General features: G+C 38.7%; 1 protein-coding gene across 3 annotated transcripts in view; it reads right to left on the reverse strand.

Annotated features, from left to right (window-relative positions):
- LOC103696949 (putative phosphoinositide phosphatase SAC9) overlaps nucleotides 1-22,144 on the reverse strand; it is a 41,369-nt gene that overhangs the window by 523 nt on the left and 18,702 nt on the right. For 2 of the 3 annotated variants that reach the window (XM_039128998.3, XM_088722144.2), the window contains exons 8-13: nucleotides 14,440-14,676; nucleotides 12,780-13,259; nucleotides 8,641-9,468; nucleotides 5,642-5,839; nucleotides 3,875-4,336; nucleotides 3,549-3,782 (exon numbers count right to left, since the gene is read on the reverse strand). In XM_039128998.3, coding sequence (XP_038984926.3) covers nucleotides 3,549-3,782; nucleotides 3,875-4,336; nucleotides 5,642-5,839; nucleotides 8,641-9,468; nucleotides 12,780-13,259; nucleotides 14,440-14,676 — 2,439 coding nt within the window. The remainder of the gene's footprint in view (nucleotides 1-3,548; nucleotides 3,783-3,874; nucleotides 4,337-5,641; nucleotides 5,840-8,640; nucleotides 9,469-12,779; nucleotides 13,260-14,439; nucleotides 14,677-22,144) is intronic. The other variant, XM_088722145.2, reaches the window with a different exon arrangement.

The raw sequence follows: 22,144 nt of genomic DNA on the forward strand, positions 1-22,144 counted from the left end.
TGCAGTCAATAATAATAAATCCTCCAGCAGCTGAAAAATTGTTAACAAATCACTGACTTTATAAAGCCCGTAAAATAAGTAGCCGAACATGTCTAGTCTCAGAGAAAGTAATTGAACATGCACGCAGACTCTTCAGGCGCTTGTTAATTCTTACATCTTATTCTGGATATTAACTTCAGTTTCAAGTCCACTTCAGCTTTGTGGTGTATTATGTTCATCAAAACAAAAGAATGAAACCAAGGTTGGTGGAACCATCCGAACCGGACGGTTTCGGCCGATCCGAGTTGTACCGGTGGCTCACCGGTACGGTTCCGACAACGAAAACGAGATCCGTGGCCGGAGCCGAAGAAGGAAAAGAAAAGAGAGAGCAAGTGGAAGAGGGAGGGCCAAAGGAGGGTGGCGGACGTCCTCTCTCCTACAATGTCGTGCCCTCTCTCGGTACAGGCACGGCACAGCTCGTACCATATCATCCCGCCGGAGAACCGGTACGGTGCCCGGTACCAGTTTCTCCGACCTTGAATGAAACTGATTCATCAGAATAAGCTACAATTTCTTCTTTTATGACATAAAACAAAGTAGATGGTAAGATACCACTACCTGTCTATAACCTGTTAAGAGAATCTAGGCTTCACAGGTCTCTACAGATCATAATTAAATAAGTAATCATATATTATTACTACCTTAGACATAAGAAACTTCTCCTAGTTTCATCATATTTTATCTCTGGGAAAGTCTGACAGGCACATCCCATTTTGTTTCCTTCTACAAGAGCAAGAATGATTAAAGTTTTCATTATGCTGTCCTCAATTAGCAGCCTACATGTTGTCTCACTTGGTGTATATACCGTAGATTGCTGGAAGATACAAGTCGTCACACTGTCATCACAATTATAAACATTTCCGATCATATGATATCCATGCCTTAATTTATTCAGCTTTTTTTTTGAGGGGTACATAGGTTATTCAGTTCATTTAATCCCACTACGCACATAGATCTTATTCTGTGCATCTAAATTTTCTTTCTTTAGCCTTGCAGTTGCATTAACCTCAGTTTTCTAGATGACAAATATATAGTTTGATAGGTTTCAGCCCATATTCATCCATCATAAAGACTGGTAGCGCAATTTTCAACAATAAGAGAGCTGCTCTAAGGTGGAATGCAGAAGAGGAACAAGATGCACAGCAGGCAATGATTTCAATTTAATCAACTTGGTTTGCATATTATGGCGATCAGATATCCAGAGTGAGCCTCCTAAGACTTCTATTTTGCTCAACAAGGAGCTAAAGTATTGCATACCTACATAGTTCTGCAATTAAGTGAAAAGCAGTCAAAAGAAATTCCTGATATCCACGTCACAATGTGCCAAAGAAGAAAAAAAGGTGGAGGTGTTTGTGCAGAACTCTACCAACTTGTGCCAAGCCACACAGGCCAAAACAATATGCAGCCATTGCAGCACACCTGTGCTAGTGCTGGCACTAATCCAACATGGCACAATAGGCATTAACTGGCAGTTGAATCCTCATACAAGTTATGAGATATGAAAGGGCATCATAACAAAAAATTTTTAGCTAGTATCGAGATAATGACTTCATTGCATTGCAAGTCATTTACCTAATTTCTTGAGTGGTTTGGAATAAACATTATTTGTTTAACTTCATTATACAACAATCAGTTATGCTCTTAATTGTATTATCTCTGATTGAAGCAAAAGAAACATTTAATCAAGAACTAGAATCAAATCGGCAATTATGATACGGGCAAAGTCTATTGAACCGGGCCGAACCGCCTGATTCAGCCAGTACCGAACCGACCCGGTTGTAAACCGGGTCGATTCACTAATAGAAAACGGTTTCGGCTACGGGCCGGAACCATAATAGGACCGGCCGAAATCAGTCCTTTTCGGGCCAGAATCGACCATTCGATGCCGACTTGGTGCGCACCGATTCACGTAGCACTGTGGCATTATTGCCACTGTGCGGCCACTGTGGCAACAATGCTACAGTGTGGGGCTGTTGTGGCATTATTGCCACAACAGCACTAAGAAAATAACAAAAAATCAAAATCATAGAAACATCAACAAAACATCAAATTAGACTTAAATTCATAGAAAAAGTTCGAAAAGAGTGATTACCAATTAAATTTTTTGAGAACTGCAAAAAAAAAAAAAAAATTGGGCAAGCTAGTCCGTGAACCAGCACGCCCTACCGTTTCAGTTCAGCATCGAACTGTACCGGGCGCCGACCGGTGCGGATCCCAGTACCGATTCGGCGGACCTTAGATACAGGTATTGCCTGTTACAGATAAATGAAGATTTTAAGACTTTATTCTTCTTTTTTTGGTAGGAGAAAAGCCAAAAGCCAAAAGCCCAAATACATCATTTCTTTATGCTACTATGCTTGGGTAATTTCCACACCTATCCATCGCCTCCTCCATAGGGAAATCAAATGTCTAAAACATGTTTAAAACCTAGACCAATTCACTGAACCAGAAAAGTAACTGTGTCAAGGGACACCAGTTCAATCTTCAGGTCACTCAGCAATGGACCATGATGTCATCATGACATCAGATCCACAAATTGTCAAATATTTTAATAAAAATAAATTAAAATTACATATTTTTGCAAATAATACCAAAAAAACCAAATTTTTATCATTTTCTAACAATTTTTAGTACTTTCTCATAATCAGAACTTTTATGATAATTCCCAACCTTCCCCATTGTCCTTTGAAGCTACCCAAACTCCAAAACACAAAATCATCTTTTCCACCAGAGTAACATTTGAAAATGTATAAATGCTCCATCAAAAAATTGCTCAAAATAGTTTGGAAAAATCTCAAGAGATGAGAAGCATTCTTTATGCAAAAGATAAAAAAAATAAATAAATAAACCAAAACTCCATATAAACAAGTAAATAGAGGTACCCAAGAAAAAATGCAGCATAAGAATTTTTTAAATCAAAAATAGAAATTGGCTCAAATGAGTTTGGGGAGGCAGGAGAGGAGATAAGGGATGGAGGGATGAAGAGAGAGAGAGAGAGAGAGAGAGAGGGAAGAAGGGAGGGAGGGAGGGAGGGAGGGAGAAGGATTTGGCACTACCACTGGACCTTGAGGGTGGAGGTTGTGGATGCCATGGCTGGAGAAAATGAATTATTTCGATTTGGAGGCTCGAAGCATCAAGAAAGAGTTAAGCTAGATTCCATCATCCCAATACCAACCACAATTCACAACCAAATTTTTTATGTCAAATAAGACCATCTTGTTAGAGAACTGGAAAAGGTTCAAACGAATCCATGGTTTAACTGGCCTGGTTCAGGTGAAAAAAAGGCTGGTTTTTTAATCAAAACTAGTTTAGGGGGTTCATCCAAATGCTTGGTCAATAAACTTATGATATATCAAAATTATCTAATAGTATAAAATAGTAACTTAAAGTTCTGATATGGGAGGAAGTTTAACTTGGGAATTTATAGCAAAAACAAAGCAAAGGAAGATATTTAGAGAACATAACAAAATGCAATAATTGTATTGATACAATTATTAGCTACCAGGTACCTGAATAGCAGAAACTTGGATATATAAAACTGCTGGTGTTATGTGTCTATCTTCTAAACAGGTCAATGAGGCATCCCATAAATCCACATCCAAAGAAGAAGGTGAATGAGTAATTCGTGGTTTTATCACATTTAAAGCATCCAGACGGAATCCTGCTAATCCAGGTACAGTAGGTGATAAAAACTGCTCAAGGACAAGATCATTATCTGTTAACCTTTCAGCTTCAACCGGAACCTGGAAAGGATTAGGAGACGCAATCAGCAAAGTTTACCAAATTTAACAAACAGAAAAGCACATTCTTGTTGTCAAAAGCAGCAGGAGTTTACTCTAAATCGACTCAATTGTGGAGATCTCTCCAAGAAACTTTTCATTTGTATCATTTCAGGCACTTGTGGTGATGCATCCTGGCCCAACTCTTTTCTCACAGACTTGCCAAAGACCACAATCCGTTTTGCATGGATGCATGGAGCATTTTTGTCCGTTCCACCGAAAGCAGCAGGGGGATCAGGTTTTGCAAAGGGATTTTCATCCAAAGAAAGAAGATTACACTCTTCTTCCAAATTCATTGAACTAGAAGCATGCTGCGGAAGAGTCAATGTCATCCAAATAATGCGGCATTGAACAGGATTGCGGAAGTGAAATTTCATGTGCCTTGGGATATCATTTTCTGTACCAGATTTTTCTGGCCCACAAAGTTGTTGGGACGATGATATGAGTGATTTTACATCCCATTTTCCTATGAATGAGCGCTCATCTCTGTGTATTGTATTGCTTGCCCATATTTGGACCTGTACCAGCAACAAATTCATTAGCAGGCAATGCAAAGACATTAAGAGGGGGGAAAATGGCAGGTACCTAAAAAAAGATGAAAATTGCCCAACAAAGGAAATTGTTAAAAGAGTGATGGATTATAGAAGGAAAATTAAATTTCTTGTAAAAGAAAAATCAACATTTATGGAGGTCAAATGCAAGCATAACTTTAAGAGTAGTACTGCTGGTAAATGCAGCTGTAACAGCAAAAGGTCTATATTGGACTAATATTTATCCATGACTAGCTCAAGACATTTGTCTGCACATCAAAGGTTCTATAAGCCTTCAGAACTTGCGTGTATACACTTTATGCTTAAAAATGTATACATTAAAAAAATGGTTGTCAAAGCATAGCATATATAAGCAAAGCAAACAAATATTGAGCATGGTCAACGGGGTCTTTGTCAAATATGAACAATTTTAGTAAAATTTTTACTAAATCCTTGGTACACTCTTGGAGTTGGCCAGATCAATATGCTACACTGCAGGTACAGTTATTACTTAAAACATATGGAATAGCCATGCAAAGTTGCAAACAAAAAAGAGCATAAGAAACCTTGACATGGTATAGCCTATTCCAAGTCTATGCCCAGTTTGCAAAAAATATTTGGCTGGAATAAGAGCCAATTCCAAGACTTATGCTCTTAACAAACAACCCCCCACAGATTTGCACTCTCCTCTTTCCAGATTATCTATTTTGATGTGGTACAGGTAACTATGGAAGAAAGAGTGAAGCATCCTCATAAAGGATAAATCTTATTAAGCATAGAAAAAGGGGTAATTTTTGTGGCACTGATACAAAAGCATTACTGACAGTGACTAGTATTAAATAACTCACTAATCGTTAATGGGTAAAACTTCAATTAGTTTTTCTTTTTCTTTTGTTCCTGTAAGAAGTTGTTTGTTATTTACATCTGCTGAAGTTATACGATTACAAGGTGAAAATGATATTTGAATTTATCAGAGCCAAGTTCCATATATTAATTTTTAGTGAATGAAAATTCAATCCTAGTTCGATCCTTTATATTACTTTAGAATATTATACTTCAAAGCTAATAGCCAAAAGTATGCTTGTAATAAAACTTAACAAAGATGATGGTGTTTTAAGAGAAGGATGCTCAAATTTCGCAGCTGGTCAAATTTTTTGTTCAACATGATTTTTTTTTTTCCAAACGATATCCTAGAAGAACTAGTTTATGTTTGTAAATATCATCGAAAGCATTGCAGGAAATAAAAAACAATCATGTAAAACAATCGAGAAGAGCATTCAATTAGGATCTTACAACAGGGCTGTCAGATGTTGAATAACCACATGAACTGACAAGAATGGCAACCCCAAAAACATCAGATAGACTTCCAAGAACAATTGAAAATTCTACAATGGAGATACTAGAGGGAGCTCTCCAATAACAATGTTGTTCTCCTATGCCAAGTGGTGCAAGTAATGAATATAATGGTTCGGAGCCCACAGCTGTTTCCACCTGCAAAGCACAGACTACTAAGTAATGCTTATAAAGGATAAAACAATAAAATAGTTTTGATTTTTGGACATAGTCATAATTCAGGATGAAATTGTCCACTGTTTGTCCTGACATTTAATCAAATCCTATATTACACAAACCACATAATAAGTATAGAAATGACATTCTTAAAAGAAGAAAAAGAAGACATAATCTTGTCCCTTTTTTTAATGATCATATAAGCTGATAATACACAAATGAAGGGGAGAAAAGATATTAGATAAACATTTTTCACTGCTTTAAATGAACATTAAAATTTAACTTACATACCATTTTCATCTAGTTGATTACAAAATAGAGGGAGGAGAGCTAAGCTGTTATGCTTAACTTTCCCACACTATGTTTTGCCACCTCAAGCCAGTTAATTGTGAGAGTAAACTATTCTCTTTGCTCCCCCCCTAGTGAGGAAAGAAATATAGTTCAACCCTTCTCATTTCCCTTTTCTTTCCTGTGTCCCTATCTCATCATTCCCTTTCTCCCTTCTCTCTGGTCACTGCTCCCAAACCTCCCCCTATGCATGTTTACCATCTCTAAAGACTAGCTACTTGACCATCACTTTCTCTCCTTCCTAGTGTCTTAAGCAATATTGTTCGGATATTTTCAAGAAAGGCCACTGGAGGGGAAAGAAAAGAGCAAAAACTGTTCTAGTTTTTCTACTACAGCTACTGCAAACCATGCTGTAGAGAGGAGATGAGAGAGAGAGAGAGAGTGAAGAGATCATAGATTCCATAACCACCTTCCGATCTCCTCAAGATCCCCAGAGTCCAAGCATCATTTGAAACAGTGGTGCAGGTAGGCTTAGTGTTTGAATATGGGAAGTCAATAAAGTGTGTACTGGGATGGAAAGTTGTTTATGTCGACCGTAGAGAAGGGGATGATTGCGAAAGAGAAGAAGGGGCAGAGTTAGAGGAGAGTAGGGAAACTATATAAATTGTGAAGGGATCGAAAAGGCTAGCCAGTCTTTGTGAAGCCAGTGTAGACAATTGGCAATTTTTATTTGGTGGGGGGAGAGAGAGAGCATTGGTTGTAAGGCTTATATCTGCAAAAAGAAAAAAAAACATTAGGAAACAGAAAGGCCTTTTCTTTTAGGTGTGAGAAACCTAGGTGTGGCTTCCTAGCCTTGAAATCTTTTTTCATTTCAGTTTGTATTCCAGCAGAATGGAACCCACAGACCAGAAACCTTAAATCTAAGGTGGGCCTAAAAATTTAAAACCAGATCAACTCAGAGCTTGCAATCTGACCAACCTCATCTCAGGCAAAACAAGTGACATATATTACCGCCAAACCCTCTCTTTTTTTTTTTGGTGGCGGAAAGAAGAAGGGGTGTGGGGGATGGGGATGGGATCCTTGTATTACAAATGAACAAGTTGTGGACATTCTAGATACACTTTCATGTTTTAGCATAAATATTTAACTTTAGAGGTAACAATAGGTTACATTTTCATATGTTCCCAAAAGTTTGAGAAATAGTCATGATGATCAAAACTACATCATACAGGGCCCAAGTTACCACATTACTTTGATTCACAATCAAAGTTCTTCAAAAGGTACATGCTTTGGTTTCCAAATAGTGAAACAATGGGACGAGCAAACTTGCCATCTTTGGCCTTGGATTGCCAGCTTTTCCAATAGAAAATGTTAAACTCTCACTAGGAGATTTTGCTCTGAGAAAAGGAAAGAAAGAACAAAAGCATCTTCCTGCTATAAACTTATTTTAGCAATTATACGTCATTAGCATCTTATATGAAAGAGGAAATTTCATATAAAGGTAAGGCCCTAAATATTTTCTTTCCTAGTCCTTACTATAATATCTTCAAATTCATCATTTTCTCAACTTGTAACCGCTTTTTATTAACTTATGTGTTTCTTTGTATTATATTATTGCTTAACTGCTAAAATAGAGTTCATGATGGTTCTTGCCAAATCTACAAAGTAATTCAAACTCTGGGCTGGTGAAAGCCTGGTTTTAGGCCAAAAAAAATCTTGCATTAAGTTCAGAGTAACACCTATTTACATCAGTAGATTATGTTTTGCAAAGGACTCCAGGTCTAAGTATCGCAAATTCACAAACCTTAAACATCCTTTAACACTTTAATCAGCACCTTCCACTCGGCACAAATTTGATAAGGTCTCAATCAGCCCATAGAGTCATAATGCACATATGTTGCTGGAGAATACCTTGTGTGTTGCACACATCAACCGAAAACAAGATTAGTAGTTCCATTCATAAGAATAAGAACCATCAAAGACACGAATAGAACAGGACATTAAGAAGGTGAGTTGACAAAGAAACATCATTGCTTTGTTCATCAAACAATTGTTCTCCTTCTAGGAAATTTTGGGACCGCAGCAAATATGCCCTGCATTCCCCCGAATCCAAGATCTACTCCTTAATAGCTAACTAATCATGGTTTAGTAACACAACAATGAAACTCTTCACAAACGTGTCACTATGACCTTCTACCCACAGCTGCCCATGTGATTCCAAAGAAGAGAGACTTCAAGAAAATAAGAGTGACAAATTACCAATTTTTTGAAAATTATATAAATCCAGACTGCACAAATCTTAGCAATTTCACCAAAGCATAATAATAGATGATGAAATTAAGATGATAAGAATCCCTGAATTTATATTTGGAAACCACAACCATGACATCCTTATATGTGGTGGAGTTGAGCTATCATGAATCATAGTTAACAAAAAATTGAGAAAATCCACATTAATAATTAACATCTATAGAAATCAGATATTGAGGGATTACCGAATGTAATAAGCTTGCATAAGGGAATTCAGCAAGGGATTCAGCTCCCTTAAGTAGCTTCTTTAACTGCTTCTTGCCCATATCTACACCTCTCCAGGAATTAGATATTCTGTCAACTTCGTGTCCAACAGCTTGATCCAGGGCCTTCCGTGCTGCATCATCTGCACGGGCTCTTCTCCTCAAGCTACTCAAAACCCTGACATAGTCCACGTACAAAGCATGAAGGATAACTTCATTGCAGCATAGTTTACAGATAACTCCATCCACAAGAGTTGATCGACTACTGCAAGTCCCTTCATTCTGCCCTCCCTGATTAGAACCACTCTGGCTTGATAAACTGCTGTAGATTCTCATATCTTTATAACTATTGCTAATTAGTAAATTAGCTCCCTTCCCAGCACAGCAAACACTGCAAGTTTTTCTTCCACATTGAGAACAAGTCAGAAGCAGTGGTGAGCTTCCAGTAGAAGAAATACTGGAAGAAGCTTTTGAAGACGGTTGTTTTTCAGCACGAACTTCACACATGGCACCGCAGCAGGTTTCTCCAAATTCATTAATATTCCAAAAATCTATTTTTTTATCTGTAGTTTCAAGCCCAATGGAAGCATTAATTTGATCTTCATGTGCAGCCTGCCCCCATGATGCTAGGCTATCGACATAGTTGCATAATTTTACCATGTAGGAATCATCAAGCAAGCGATTTGGATCTATTGTTGCAGGATCAATGCTGATTGATAATAAAGCTCTGTCTCTTTCTGCAGCAGAAAGATTCAGGCGGAGGCGCTGAATTTCAAGCTTCATGGCTTGCACAAAGTCAAATTCCCTCCCCTAAAAATGGTGCATTAAGATGTAATTGGATTATAAATTAGAAATTGGCAGCAGATCTACCAAAAATATATTTTACATAAATAGTTATACTAATAAAATCTTACAAATTAAACTTTTTAACTAAAAACCATAGAGTGCACATCTCAGTAATGTTTTTCCAGAGACTAAAGCAGGACATAATTAATATATATCAGTGCATGTATGCACATAGCTATAAACAAAAAAGACAGATTGTCCAATCTACACGAAATGTCTTTTATGATTTTTTCACTTTATTTATAGAATGTACCTTTGGTGTTTGCTCCTATAAAACAAGATGCATCTCCATAGTCCCCGATCATTCTAGGCCATTTGATCTCCTTAAGAATCTTAAATCAGAAAGGTGTAAAAAATAGAGGTAAGAGGCTGCACAGATCATTGGCCAATATGGTAGGTACAACATACCAATATATGGTACCAGCTGACACAGCTTTAAGCAGAAAAGAAAAGTGTTAAAAATAACAAAAACCGCCTTGAGGTACACTGACACCCCATAGTTTGTAAAAGCTACACTTACACCCAATTAAATTAATGGCGTTAGTAAAACAGTTTACCTCATGTGAAAAGTTGAAATTGCCCTTGGGAAGGAGGAGGATGCATGCATTTTCTTCTGTCCTTGAATGGTTGTTATGTCGCTTAAGATTATTTTGGTCATTTCTCAAAATTTTTCTGATGTGGTACTTGGTCCTATTTAAGGTTAATGGTTTGACTAACTTTCTGTTAAATTATGGATTAAAATGTTAGATATAAATAAACCTTAAGGGGGTAAGCGTAAGTTTTTCAAACTATTAGGTGTAAGAGAAATTTACCCCTAATCTCAGAAAGATTTTTGTAATTTTCTCAAACATCTTTAAGCTTAGTACCAGATAGTATGTGTTTAGTTAGGGCTGGTTATCCCTCAAATTGGACTCAAGGAGGTGCCAAGTACTGATTTCTGGCTATTGAGTACACACTAGCCAATACGCCCAGAATTTAAATCCTTGATCTTCAGCGATCCTAGAAGAAGCAGGAAACTTCAGACAACAAAAAAGAGGAAAAAAAAGAGAAAAGGAACAAGAAAATAAAGAAAGAAGAAGCATGGTTACCTACAGTGCATCTGCCTATAAAGTTGTACCAAATATTATTAAAGCAATAAAGTATTTAATAATAAAGTATAATTTGTTGTTGTACACAATTCTAAAATAGAATGGTGCTTTTTGAGTCTTAGAAGACAATGATACATAGATCCTAAAAGGAAAAATTTTAAAGAACAAAAGAAGTTTTTTATGAAATATGGAAGTGATCAATGATGCTTACATGAAAGTGGGTTAGAAACATAAGGAAGCGAGTCCAAGCATAGTCACAAGTTCAACATTCAGGAACAATTTGACAAGGTCAAATATATCATAATTCGGGAAAAATGGTCAAATTCAACAAGAGTTCAAAAGAAACTCAGAAAATTATATAAAAACAAATTTCTAATCATTTTTTCATATATGTAATATGTAAAAATCACTTGTAGTTGGATATGAAATAGAGAGCACAAAGGAGAACAGGAAAAAGGTTCTGTGATTTCTCTTTTCTATCAATGGTAGTTCACTGTTGGCCGTTCGTGAGATTTTTATGGATTAGTCTCTTTTCTATAATGGTCCTCTTTTTACATGAAACACTAATTAGGACTGTAGTTTATTATAAATGGGACAGAGTAATCCTTGTTGTTCAATTAAAGAATAACTCCCTTCATATCTTTGTGTTATATAATACAATGTAACTTTTTTATGTTAAAAAAATACAAACTCCAATGATCCACATATCCACACTCCATGTCATAATGATAGAATACGTTAACAGTATAATTACCATTTAAATATAAAGAATCAACAAAATTAGTTACTAACTAGACAACAAGGACTACTTTGTCTCATTTATAAATAAGTAGGTCATAAAAATACAATTTTATAAAAAAGAGGGCTGCGTTGGGATTGGACTGAGAAAGGACCAATATGTCAAAATCCCATGACTTCATTGCTGAATTACTGAGAGAATCCAAGGCCTTTTGGCTTCTATTATTTAAAAAAAAATCGAGCTTTTCAAACAAAAAACAGAGGAATATGAAATTCCCGCTATTTCAAGATATTGGGAGATGATGTTTGCCTTGTGTGGTGATTGAACGTGGGGTCCACAAACTTATATAATTTCTTTCCCAGTTTCCCCAAGACCCAAACACCTTCTGCTCCCCCCCCCCCACCCTCTCTACACCCGCCCGCCTGCCCCCCGCCCCTACGCCGCCATCTCAATGCATCCCCAACACCAAAAGCCTTCAAACAACTTTGGATCATTTTATATGCCTACTCCATGAATATGCATCCCAATAGACCCTGAATGATTTGGGAATTCATGATTTATTCACGATCTTGCGAATTATTTGCCAACCGCTAATGATGAAGTGAATCAATCGCAGAATAGTTCGCTTGACTTGCAGATGACAAATAAGTCTAAGAATTTTGAAATATACAATGAATAATGCTATTATGGGTCCAAGAGCAAAAGCAAGATTCTTATCTATTCCTTGTGCTACTACTAAGCTTTTTAAGAATATACATATAACATTTGGAGCATGTTCTTTTTTATGCAAGTCTAGGAAGCACCATAAGTTCAGTTTGATGAATTGCAGTCCAGTGAACTGCAGATTCATTCTATAGAGCTTCTTTTAACACAAGTCATTGGAACTAAAAAATACAGTTCTATAGCATTTGGATTTCATTTCAAAGTGTGAACGTCACATCAGGTGGTTCTGGACAAGTCAAGGCTGAGCTGGGTTAGACTGACCATGATTGAGTTCAATATGCTCGAGTTGGGTCAGGTCCAGATAGGTTGCAACAGGTCAAGTTAAGACAGGTGCAATCATGTTGGTTTGGAGGAAGTGGGCCAGGTTGAATCAGTTCGAGTCTATTTAGGCTGAATACAATCACCATATAAATTATATAGTTCAATATTTCCAACATGCAAATGACGGACCAGCTGAGCTGGATACCAAGACCTAAAAGAATGATTCAAGGTTTAAAGTAGACAAATGAATGAAGTAGATTGGACAAATTACATGAATGAAGATAAGTCACTTAAACAACATGACATAATATATATACTCAGAATGAAGACAAGTCACTTAAACAACACAACAACACGATGTATAATATATAGTCGGAATGGAAATGACATTAAATCTAGGAATAGACAGAAAATGCAAGGATAATGGCCACATGAGATAGGAAAAGTTGTTAAAGTAACCGTACCTTATTAGATCCAATAAGGGATTTGTAAAAATTTATGTATTGTTGAGTGCCACTGTACTCTCTAACACTTTCATTTTGTGACTGAGTGTGCACAGCAGAAGCAGCCGGAGAATAGTTATCATCACCAGAACTGTCAAAGAAATCTAAAGGGCCCCCATCACCCAATCCAGTATTTTCTGTAACATTTGAAACCTCTGGTTGAGAAGTAGATGCAAGATCACCAGTAAGAAGGTCCATGATGTTGTTGATAGCACTCGGTTTAGCTAGTGGATGACCGCCTCCATTGATTGAAGATGCATTCTGATTATAATTGGGGTATGGGTCACATAGGAAAGGATTTATGGAATCATTTGCATCTAAACCATGTTGAGACGTGTTATTCTGCTTATGTCTTTCTTGGAGAAGCTCAATGAATTTAGCACCATATCCTTTATTAGTAAATATATTTATCCAAGGAAGAGAAACACCAAGTACTTCAATCTGTAAAAGATTCATGATTAGACATTTACTTAAAGTAGACCAACTAACTAGAAAGCCATGTATAGATAAAATGATTAAGAAAACATATATTCCATCATCATGCCAATGATTCATCCGAGAAAATAGAATATAAATTTAAAAAAACAATGAAAGCAAACAAACCAGACTCTACTTATATTATGTTCCTAATGACATCAACTCATCATCTTAGCAGGAAATCATTTTTAGAAGTAATGATCATTTGCTGAAGAGAACAAAGTAGTGAAAAGGAAAAATTCAGAGCAGTACCTTAACTTAAAAGCATTGTGTCATCTATATGGTTGGCTTAGATCAAGGTTCGATCCATCAAACATTCAAAACATTTTGTGACTATCAACATGTTGTGAATCCTGTGATTTGGTGCCAGGATCCTGCCAAGGCAACTTTGGGAAAGAGAAAGTGTTGCCATGAAACCAGGAAAGTTATCTATTGAGAAAGTGCCCTACATTTTCAGCTACATATTTTAAGTTCCCGCAATCAGATAGCAGCAGTCCAAGTTTTGTCTAGACTTTAAAAGAACCGAAAAAAAGAATATCAAACCATGATCTTGAAACTCAAGTTTTGCGGATAAAACAATTTATGCTAACAATAAGTGAAAAAAACAAAACAATGTTGAAAGTGTCAATGGACATCAAGAAACAAAATCCAGAACTCAAAGGATAGTTTTGTCATCAACTAAGGTTGCCCTCTCAAACTATAAACTAGAGCAAGTATTCATTGGTGAGAACACGACAAATGACAGTTGCCAGTAAAAGGTACCACTGCATTCTTAAAATTTTATAACAAATAAGATGGCAAGCATAACATTTACCAAAATTAGTCAAAAGTTGAATGAAACAACGCTAATAAGTTCACCATCATACTGCATCATATTATGTCGCCAATTATAGTTACTAATTTAATCCTTCAATAAAGTGAAGATTAAGAATAATTAAAAGAAAAGGAAACCATTATATATTTCATTCCACTGAAATAAGTACCCAACAACCAACCATCTATAAGAATGAGAAATACCCAGGATTATGTAGCATTTCAATAAAGGTCAATGTAATCAAAGACAAAAATTTAAAGAACTAATAAATATTCAGTTTTCACAGACTGCAACTACCCGATGCTACAGGTTTCAATATCAACATTGTACCTCACCAAGAGTAAGAGGCGTTCTTCCAGAAGGATAGAAAGTAAGTGCAACGACACGAGTGAGAAAGTTCAATTCTCCCTCCAATTCCTCAAAGTCATACAGCAAAGGAAGATAGGAACTTTCTTGAGGATGCAAGAGAGCACTTTTACCAGTGACAGCCAAATCCTCAGGATCGATTCTTCCTGTTAGGGGAATTGAAAGATTTGTCCCATTTGAGCACTGTGGTATACACGCACCCTACAACAACACAAGAGTTATGTGTTCAGGTTGGTTGTAACATAGAAAACTCATTGCCATCAGTTCTATGGCACCCTTTTCATGATAGAAAACATTCATAGAGAGCACTATAATTCACATCCAATGAAAAAGGAACAAGGTATTAGATAACAGAACAAATTGAAGCTAGGAAAAAATCTCAACCATGTATAAAATGTTTAATGATAAAAAAAATAATAATTGTTGCATGGCACAATATTGAATCCAGATTCAATCAACATATATTGCCACCAAAATATTGCGTGGCATAATATTGAATCCAAGTTCAATCATTATAAATTGCCAAAAAAAGAAACACATATACTAAACTTGATTATGTGACTGGCTAGAGGTCAATCAGTAAAATTCTTTATTACACATAATAGGAAATTGCTATTGACATCTAAGTTGAATGTGGAACACAGGTGTAAAAAGGAAGAGTTATGACGAAACAATTACAAAGGAGGATTGGAACTTGTAAGTTGCAATGATGAAGGATAAAATGCCTACTCAGGTAATATAGCCATTCACAAAAAAGATCAAGGAGGCTTAATAAAGACTTGGATAGCAGTGATAGCCATGTAAATCTGGAAGAAATTTGAGATAATTCTAACTCATGTTTGAAATATCCATGCACATGTAGAATGATCATCCACAAATAAAATAATAAAATGTGAGTGGATTTGGGAATTCAAACAGTCCCAGCACATTAGAGAGCTAATTTCTGAGAAGCACTCTGTAACACTCCTCTTTTGGCGAAAATGTTGCTCTGTGATGCTTTCCAAACTCACAACCTCGCAAAGAACTTGCAACAAACAATCTCAGGAACTATATGGTCACACATAGATGCTTTAGCCTGCAATGCACACAAAGCACTGGTGAAAGGACTGCCAGTCAAATGACATGAAGATAAACCATCTCTTTTTCTACCTAATGACCTTCATCTTCTTTCTCATATGCAGATCCCGAGATACGGAGTGAGTAGGAAATAAGTGAATAAACAATTTGACAACTTGGTTAACTTACAGACGGTAAGCTTGCCGAGAACTTGAGAATTTACAAAGATGAAGGGAGTGACAGTAGAGCAATCTTAATTGCATCCACTTTATGGATAGACCATCAGCTGAAGTAATTGTGCTGCATAAAAAGAGAAGAATAAGAGAGATGAAATTTGTTGCTCGTCAGTCATGAGGTCTGATGCTAGCTTCAGGTCAATGTCACAGTAAGCTAATAGACACATAGTTGTCTGTAGGAGCCTAATCACTAGCCCACTGGAGCAAAACCAATTAGACCCATGGGGTGACCCTACCCAAAGGATTAATACAAACAGAGATGGGTGAGGTAACGGAAAGAAAAGTTGATGCTGTCACAGATGGAGCAACAAGAATAAGCTTAAGAGTTCTAACCCTTGAGAAGCAACATAAAGTGCACATAGCAACAAAGGATGGTCGTAATTTAATACTAACTAGGGTCAGCTTATAAACAAAGCTCAAGATCTGTTATAATCCTTGAACATTTGATGAAACATCTGATATTGTACTACATTATCCTTAATATATTGTGTATATTTTGTTGATGACTTGATGTTGGTTTTCCAGTCAGATTCCATTTTCCACAATGTCAATTAGCAAACAGTTGTGCATACTTCCCTGTATGACCATGGTCACAACATCATAATGGGACACATCCGCCACTTCTTTGGCTCATGTAAATGTTCAACTCTAGGTGATGGTTCGTTGTACCAGTACCTTATAAACAACACTAATACAGTATAGTACGGCCAGTATGGCATGGTATAGCTCCTATATCATACAAGGTCAGGAAATTCTCTTTTCACACCCAGCCATGGTAATCATCCACAACTGAGCAGTATGGTTCGTACACGAAACAAGCAGAACCGGTCAGTTCCATCAATATAGGCTGGTTTGACTCTTGTGCTATATCAAACCTTGGTACTGTATCAGCACCTTACTAATACGGTATTGTATGCTCGATACAGGGCAATATGGGTCGGTACAAGAAACCATGTCTTTAGTAGCTCTTCTAGATGTCTTCACCAGATTATGAATGGAAATGCAGACCAATTTCCCATATAAATGGCCAAGTCTACTACATGCAAGTTGAATCTATAGAATAGACATCACAAAGCGAGGAAAACTCGATAACTAGTAAGAAGAATTGCTCAAAAACTTTGATTTCCAAATTTACAGCAAATATGAATTTTGCAACTCAATAAATCCTATGGTTTCTTCTATAAAGTTTCCAGGTCATCGGTAAGAAGGGGCATCACAAATGAACATTATTTAGTAATAGGCCTTCAAATAGGGGCATCACAAATGAACATTATTTAGTAATAGATTAATAATCCTACTGAATTAAGAGGATCTTGGAGATCAGTGAATCATGTTATACTTTTTTCAAACAAGTACATTGAGTGCACCCTGTATCAATCATTGCAATTTCATAGTATATAATTTTGGAGCTTAAGTGGGTCTCCAATTTATTCCACAAACATTTTGTTATTTGGGAATCTAACCCTTGTTTATCTATTTTCACATGATCACGTATAAGTGAAGAACATCTAGATAATTTATCTACAAAAACATCTTTATGCTAGTTAACTATTGGAGACAATATGTCCAGGTTAAAGTACCAAAAGTAATTGGCACGTGTGAAATATTTTTATAATCCATTTCAAAACATTATCCTAGCAACAATTCACACACCTATTTGTTGAGACAATGAAACTAATCTTGCATAACCATGCACTAACTTTCCAGAGATGGAAGACACACAATTTAATGATCAGAACCTCTTCTTGCACTTATCATATTGAATGCAACAAGTAGGTCTTGGATGTGTAGGAATCATTAAAGGAGTTAAAGTAAGAAACAACCGAAAAACCCAGAAAGAAAAGATAGCAGAGAGAGAGAGAGAGGTGCAAAGATGGAGCTTATCATGTCACGCCCCGGATCCGGTTCCGTGACACGGCCGTGCTATTGCCGACTACCGCCCACAATAGCACGCAGCCTCATACTTGGGTAATAGGGTAGTCAAACCAACCGAATCTTTTCATATGAAAGCATTCTTAGTACAACATGCTGGTCAGTACCCAAATACAGAGCTTCTACATAATTTATGTACACAAAAGTATGCTTGCTTTACCCCAGAAGCCCTGATACCAAATTAACGTGTCTCTGGCAGCTATCAGTGGTGAGGGTCTGAAAGAAAACGAAACATAAACAGATGTGAGCTACACGGCTCAGTAAGTAATCCTGCATAATCCTACCGGATCAACCAGTAGACTAAACATGTAAATCAGGGTTTTGAGAAGCTGACATGCATGTTTATCTAATAATCATCACGGCATAATATGTATGCAATTTAAAGAAGATAGCGGTTATAGCAAAATACAACATTTCATAAGGATATATTCAAAAATCCGTTGTAATACAATGTATGCTTTGGCCAGGCACGTTCATAAATGTCACGGCCCGCCTGCGCAGGGCACGTGACTATTGGGCCCACATGAGGGGGAAACACGGGGCTCCCCTGCCAGATGTTGGCCGGTTCCGGGGCTTCACGCAAGCGTCCTTCACCCCTCACCGATTTTGCTTCTCCCCAAAAACACATCTGCAGGATTTGGAAGCACCCGCCTCATATACCCAATCTCTGAAACGAGCCTCATGATCATGCTTCAAATACCATTTTCATAAAATATGCAATTTAAACAAAACAGTATTGTAAATCACAAAATTTTCATAAAACATGCACATGAAACCGTGCCCCCGGCATACCGTGGTCATGCTCTTAAATACTACTAAATCAATAAAATATCCATGCTGAGTAAATAAAACAGTATCCTACAATGTCAAGAAATCATGTAATATGCACATGTAGGAAAAATCGTGCCACCGGCATACCGTGGTCCTTTTTCTCTTGGATGCTACTGCGAAGTCAGACTCGACCACTGGCGGGGCCAGCTCAGTTACTATTCAGCCACTGGCGGGGCAGGCTCAGTTACTATTCAGCCACTGGCGGGGCAAGCTCAGTTACTATTCAGCCACTGGCGGGGCAGGCCCAATTCCAATTCAGCCACTGGCGGGGCAGGCTCAGTTACTATTCAGCCACTGGCGGGGCAGCTCAGTTACTATTCAGCCACTGGCGGCTCAGTCATTCACAGTAGCATCTTTGAGCCTATTATAGTGCCTCTGGGCTAGCTAAGGCTTTACAAACTTACATGCATGATTAAAATATCAGTATCATCATGTCACATACATAGCCATAGCTTCTGGGATCATGCAAGTTACTTATGCATTGTAACATATCATGCATGAAACATATATACTTAAAATAAATGCTTAGGAAAACATTAATAACATGACATGGTCCATAACAGGGTTAGGACAGGTTACTTACTTTCTTCACAAATCATGTATACAATTCAAATTGTATGAAAAACACTGGTTTATCTTATAAAACGTAATACAAGATCTACGATAAGATTAAGACAGATTACTTACAGTGATTCGTTTTCTCCCAAGTTTCTTACGTCCTGGTGACGGATCCTGAGTCACCTAAAATCACATTATAATGAGCATATTATTTCCTTTTACTTGCTTGGATTCTATCCGAAATTTAGCCCAAGTCTAATGTGTTCATATTGGAGCCTTGATTGGGTCCATATGGTTTAATTGGCCTTCTAATTGGTCATTAGGCTTAATCCCAAGTTTAATTGGGTCCAATTGGGTTCAGATCCCACTCAATCCCTCATCCGGGTTCACCCAACTAGATTGGGTCCGGTTTAATTGGGTTTACTTAACCCATTTCAATTTTATATATACACACACATATATACATATATATATATATTTATTTATTTAAGCTTAACGGGTTGCGGGTTCGGATCCGACCCGCAAACCCGTTACTATTTTCCTTTCTCCCCCCTTCTAGAGGCTTCCGCCTCTTCATCTCCGTTGCCTCCCTCTCTCCTCCGGCTCTCTTTCTCCCTCTTCTCTCCTTCGTTCTCACCGGAACCCACGCCTCCGGCCGGTCCTCCGGCCCCCTCCTTCTCCTCCGGCCAGATCTGTGGCCTTCTCCCTCTCGGTCACTCCCTCTCCTTCTCTCTCTCTTTCTCTTTCTTTCTTCTTTGTTTTCGCCGAGACCCTAGCCTCCGACCCCTTTTGTCCCCCCTCCGAAACCCACTGTCTCCTCCCCTTCTTCTCCCGCAGGCAACCGGGGAGACGAGGCTCCCCCCGATCCACCGACCGAGGCGGGGGGTTTCCCCCCGGTGCACCGGCGGAAGGGAAGGCCAGCCCTTCCTCCCTCCGAAGTGATGCCGGAGAGGGGAAGGGCTCGGAGGTGGGTCGGGATCCGGCTTTACTCGAAAGCCTCCACCCGCTCCGTCCACGGCAAGGCATGGCCGGAGGGGATGAAGCCTTAAGGTCCGGTGAGTTCATTTTATATTATTATTATTATTTTTTTTTTTCTTTTCTTCTGTTTCCTTCTCCCCCTCTTTCCTTTTTCTTGTGGGAGTCTCGCCACCACCTCTCGGCCGGCGGAGAGGTGGGGCTCGGCTGGGGCTGGCGGCCTTGAGGCCGCGTTGGTCGCCGGCACGGCAGACCCGGCGGCCCTTGGCTGCCCCTCAGCCCTAGGGCAGCCATGGCCGGGGCCTGTCACCCGCAGGCCGAGTCCGGCTGGGCTCGGCCCGGGTGGCGTGGGCTCGGCTTGGGCCGTTCTCAGGCCGGCCCGCGGCCTGTTGGTCCGGCCCGCAGCCTGTGGGTCCGGCCCACGGCCCTCCTCCTGTTCTTCTCTCCCGTGCCGGTCTCCTCCTCTCTGTGCCAGTCTCCTCCATTCTGTGCCAGTCTCCTCCCCTCTGTTTCATCAGTGAAACAGAGGGGAGAATACCCCACAGAGGGGTTTCTCCTTGCTTTATGATTTTATTAACAGGGAGTCCATACCTGGTTTTAGTCGGGTGTAGTCGGGTGTAGTCGGGCAGTGCTTCCTCCCTGGTAGTCCCCCCTTCTTCAGAGCTTCAGGGCTCCTTGGCCTTAGGCTCCAGGGCTTCGGCTCCTTCTCTCTTTCTCTCGTTCGGTGTTTAGGGGGGTCCGTGACTTGGGGTTGCCGGCAGAGGCTTAAATAACTGATTAGAGGATGAAACCCTCCTCTGAGACGTCCCATCCTCTCCTTTTCTCCATACTCCGGGACTGGCCGCCGCCCCCCCTTGTCTCCGGCGCGCCGGCATCGGCTGCCAGCAGGGGTGAGGGTCACCCTTCCCTGTCAGTCTTATCCCTTCGTATTTTAATATCTTCCCTGCCGGTCTTATCCCTCATAAGTATTATAATTATACTGCCTACAGTGACATTTGGGCCCAACCCTTAGCTGGGCCCACTTCTTATTGGGCCTAGTAGGTTGTGGGCCCGGACATTACATCCTTCCCCCCTTAAATAAATTTCGTCCTCGAAATTAAACATACCTCAGGTGGACCGATGTAGTGAGGACTCATTTTGCCGTATCACCCGAATCGGGTAACACTCCTCGAAAAGAACATTTTTTTTTTTTTTTTTTTTTTTTTAGGTAGACAAAGTTTCCCTCCAAAAATTTCAGTTAACAAGAATCGCCCGGTAGGGGGCCTTGATGATGGGTCCCTCTCCTAAGATCGATGGTGAATTCGATTTCTCAACCAGGGGTAATTCCGGTAATTCATCAGGGTAAATGTCTGAGTATTCCCTATTTCTTATAGCTACCTAGCTTCTTTCTTTTTGTTGCTCATTATCACCTATCAAAATATTTGTGTCAAGCAATTTTTGTGACTGACCGATGATGCAACCAATAAAATCTTTTCTTTCTTTCCAATTATACGAAATTTCACTAAATGAGATTTAACTACCCCTGCCCTTATTAAAATTTAAAATTTTTTTTACTCATGGTTAACCTATTGCTCTGATACCACTAGATGTCACGCCCCGGATCCGGTTCCGTGACACGGCCGTGCTATTGCCGACTACCGCCCACAATAGCACGCAGCCTCATACTTGGGTAATAGGGTAGTCAAACCAACCGAATCTTTTCATATGAAAGCATTCTTAGTACAACATGCTGGTCAGTACCCAAATACAGAGCTTCTACATAATTTATGTACACAAAAGTATGCTTGCTTTACCCCAGAAGCCCTGATACCAAATTAACGTGTCTCTGGCAGCTATCAGTGGTGAGGGTCTGAAAGAAAACGAAACATAAACAGATGTGAGCTACACGGCTCAGTAAGTAATCCTGCATAATCCTACCGGATCAACCAGTAGACTAAACATGTAAATCAGGGTTTTGAGAAGCTGACATGCATGTTTATCTAATAATCATCACGGCATAATATGTATGCAATTTAAAGAAGATAGCGGTTATAGCAAAATACAACATTTCATAAGGATATATTCAAAAATCCGTTGTAATA

This window comes from Phoenix dactylifera, chromosome 5, assembly GCF_051530095.1.
Source record: "Phoenix dactylifera cultivar Ajwa chromosome 5, Ajwa_hap1_PhDact_Kaust_v1.1, whole genome shotgun sequence".
NCBI lineage: Eukaryota > Viridiplantae > Streptophyta > Magnoliopsida > Arecales > Arecaceae > Phoenix > Phoenix dactylifera.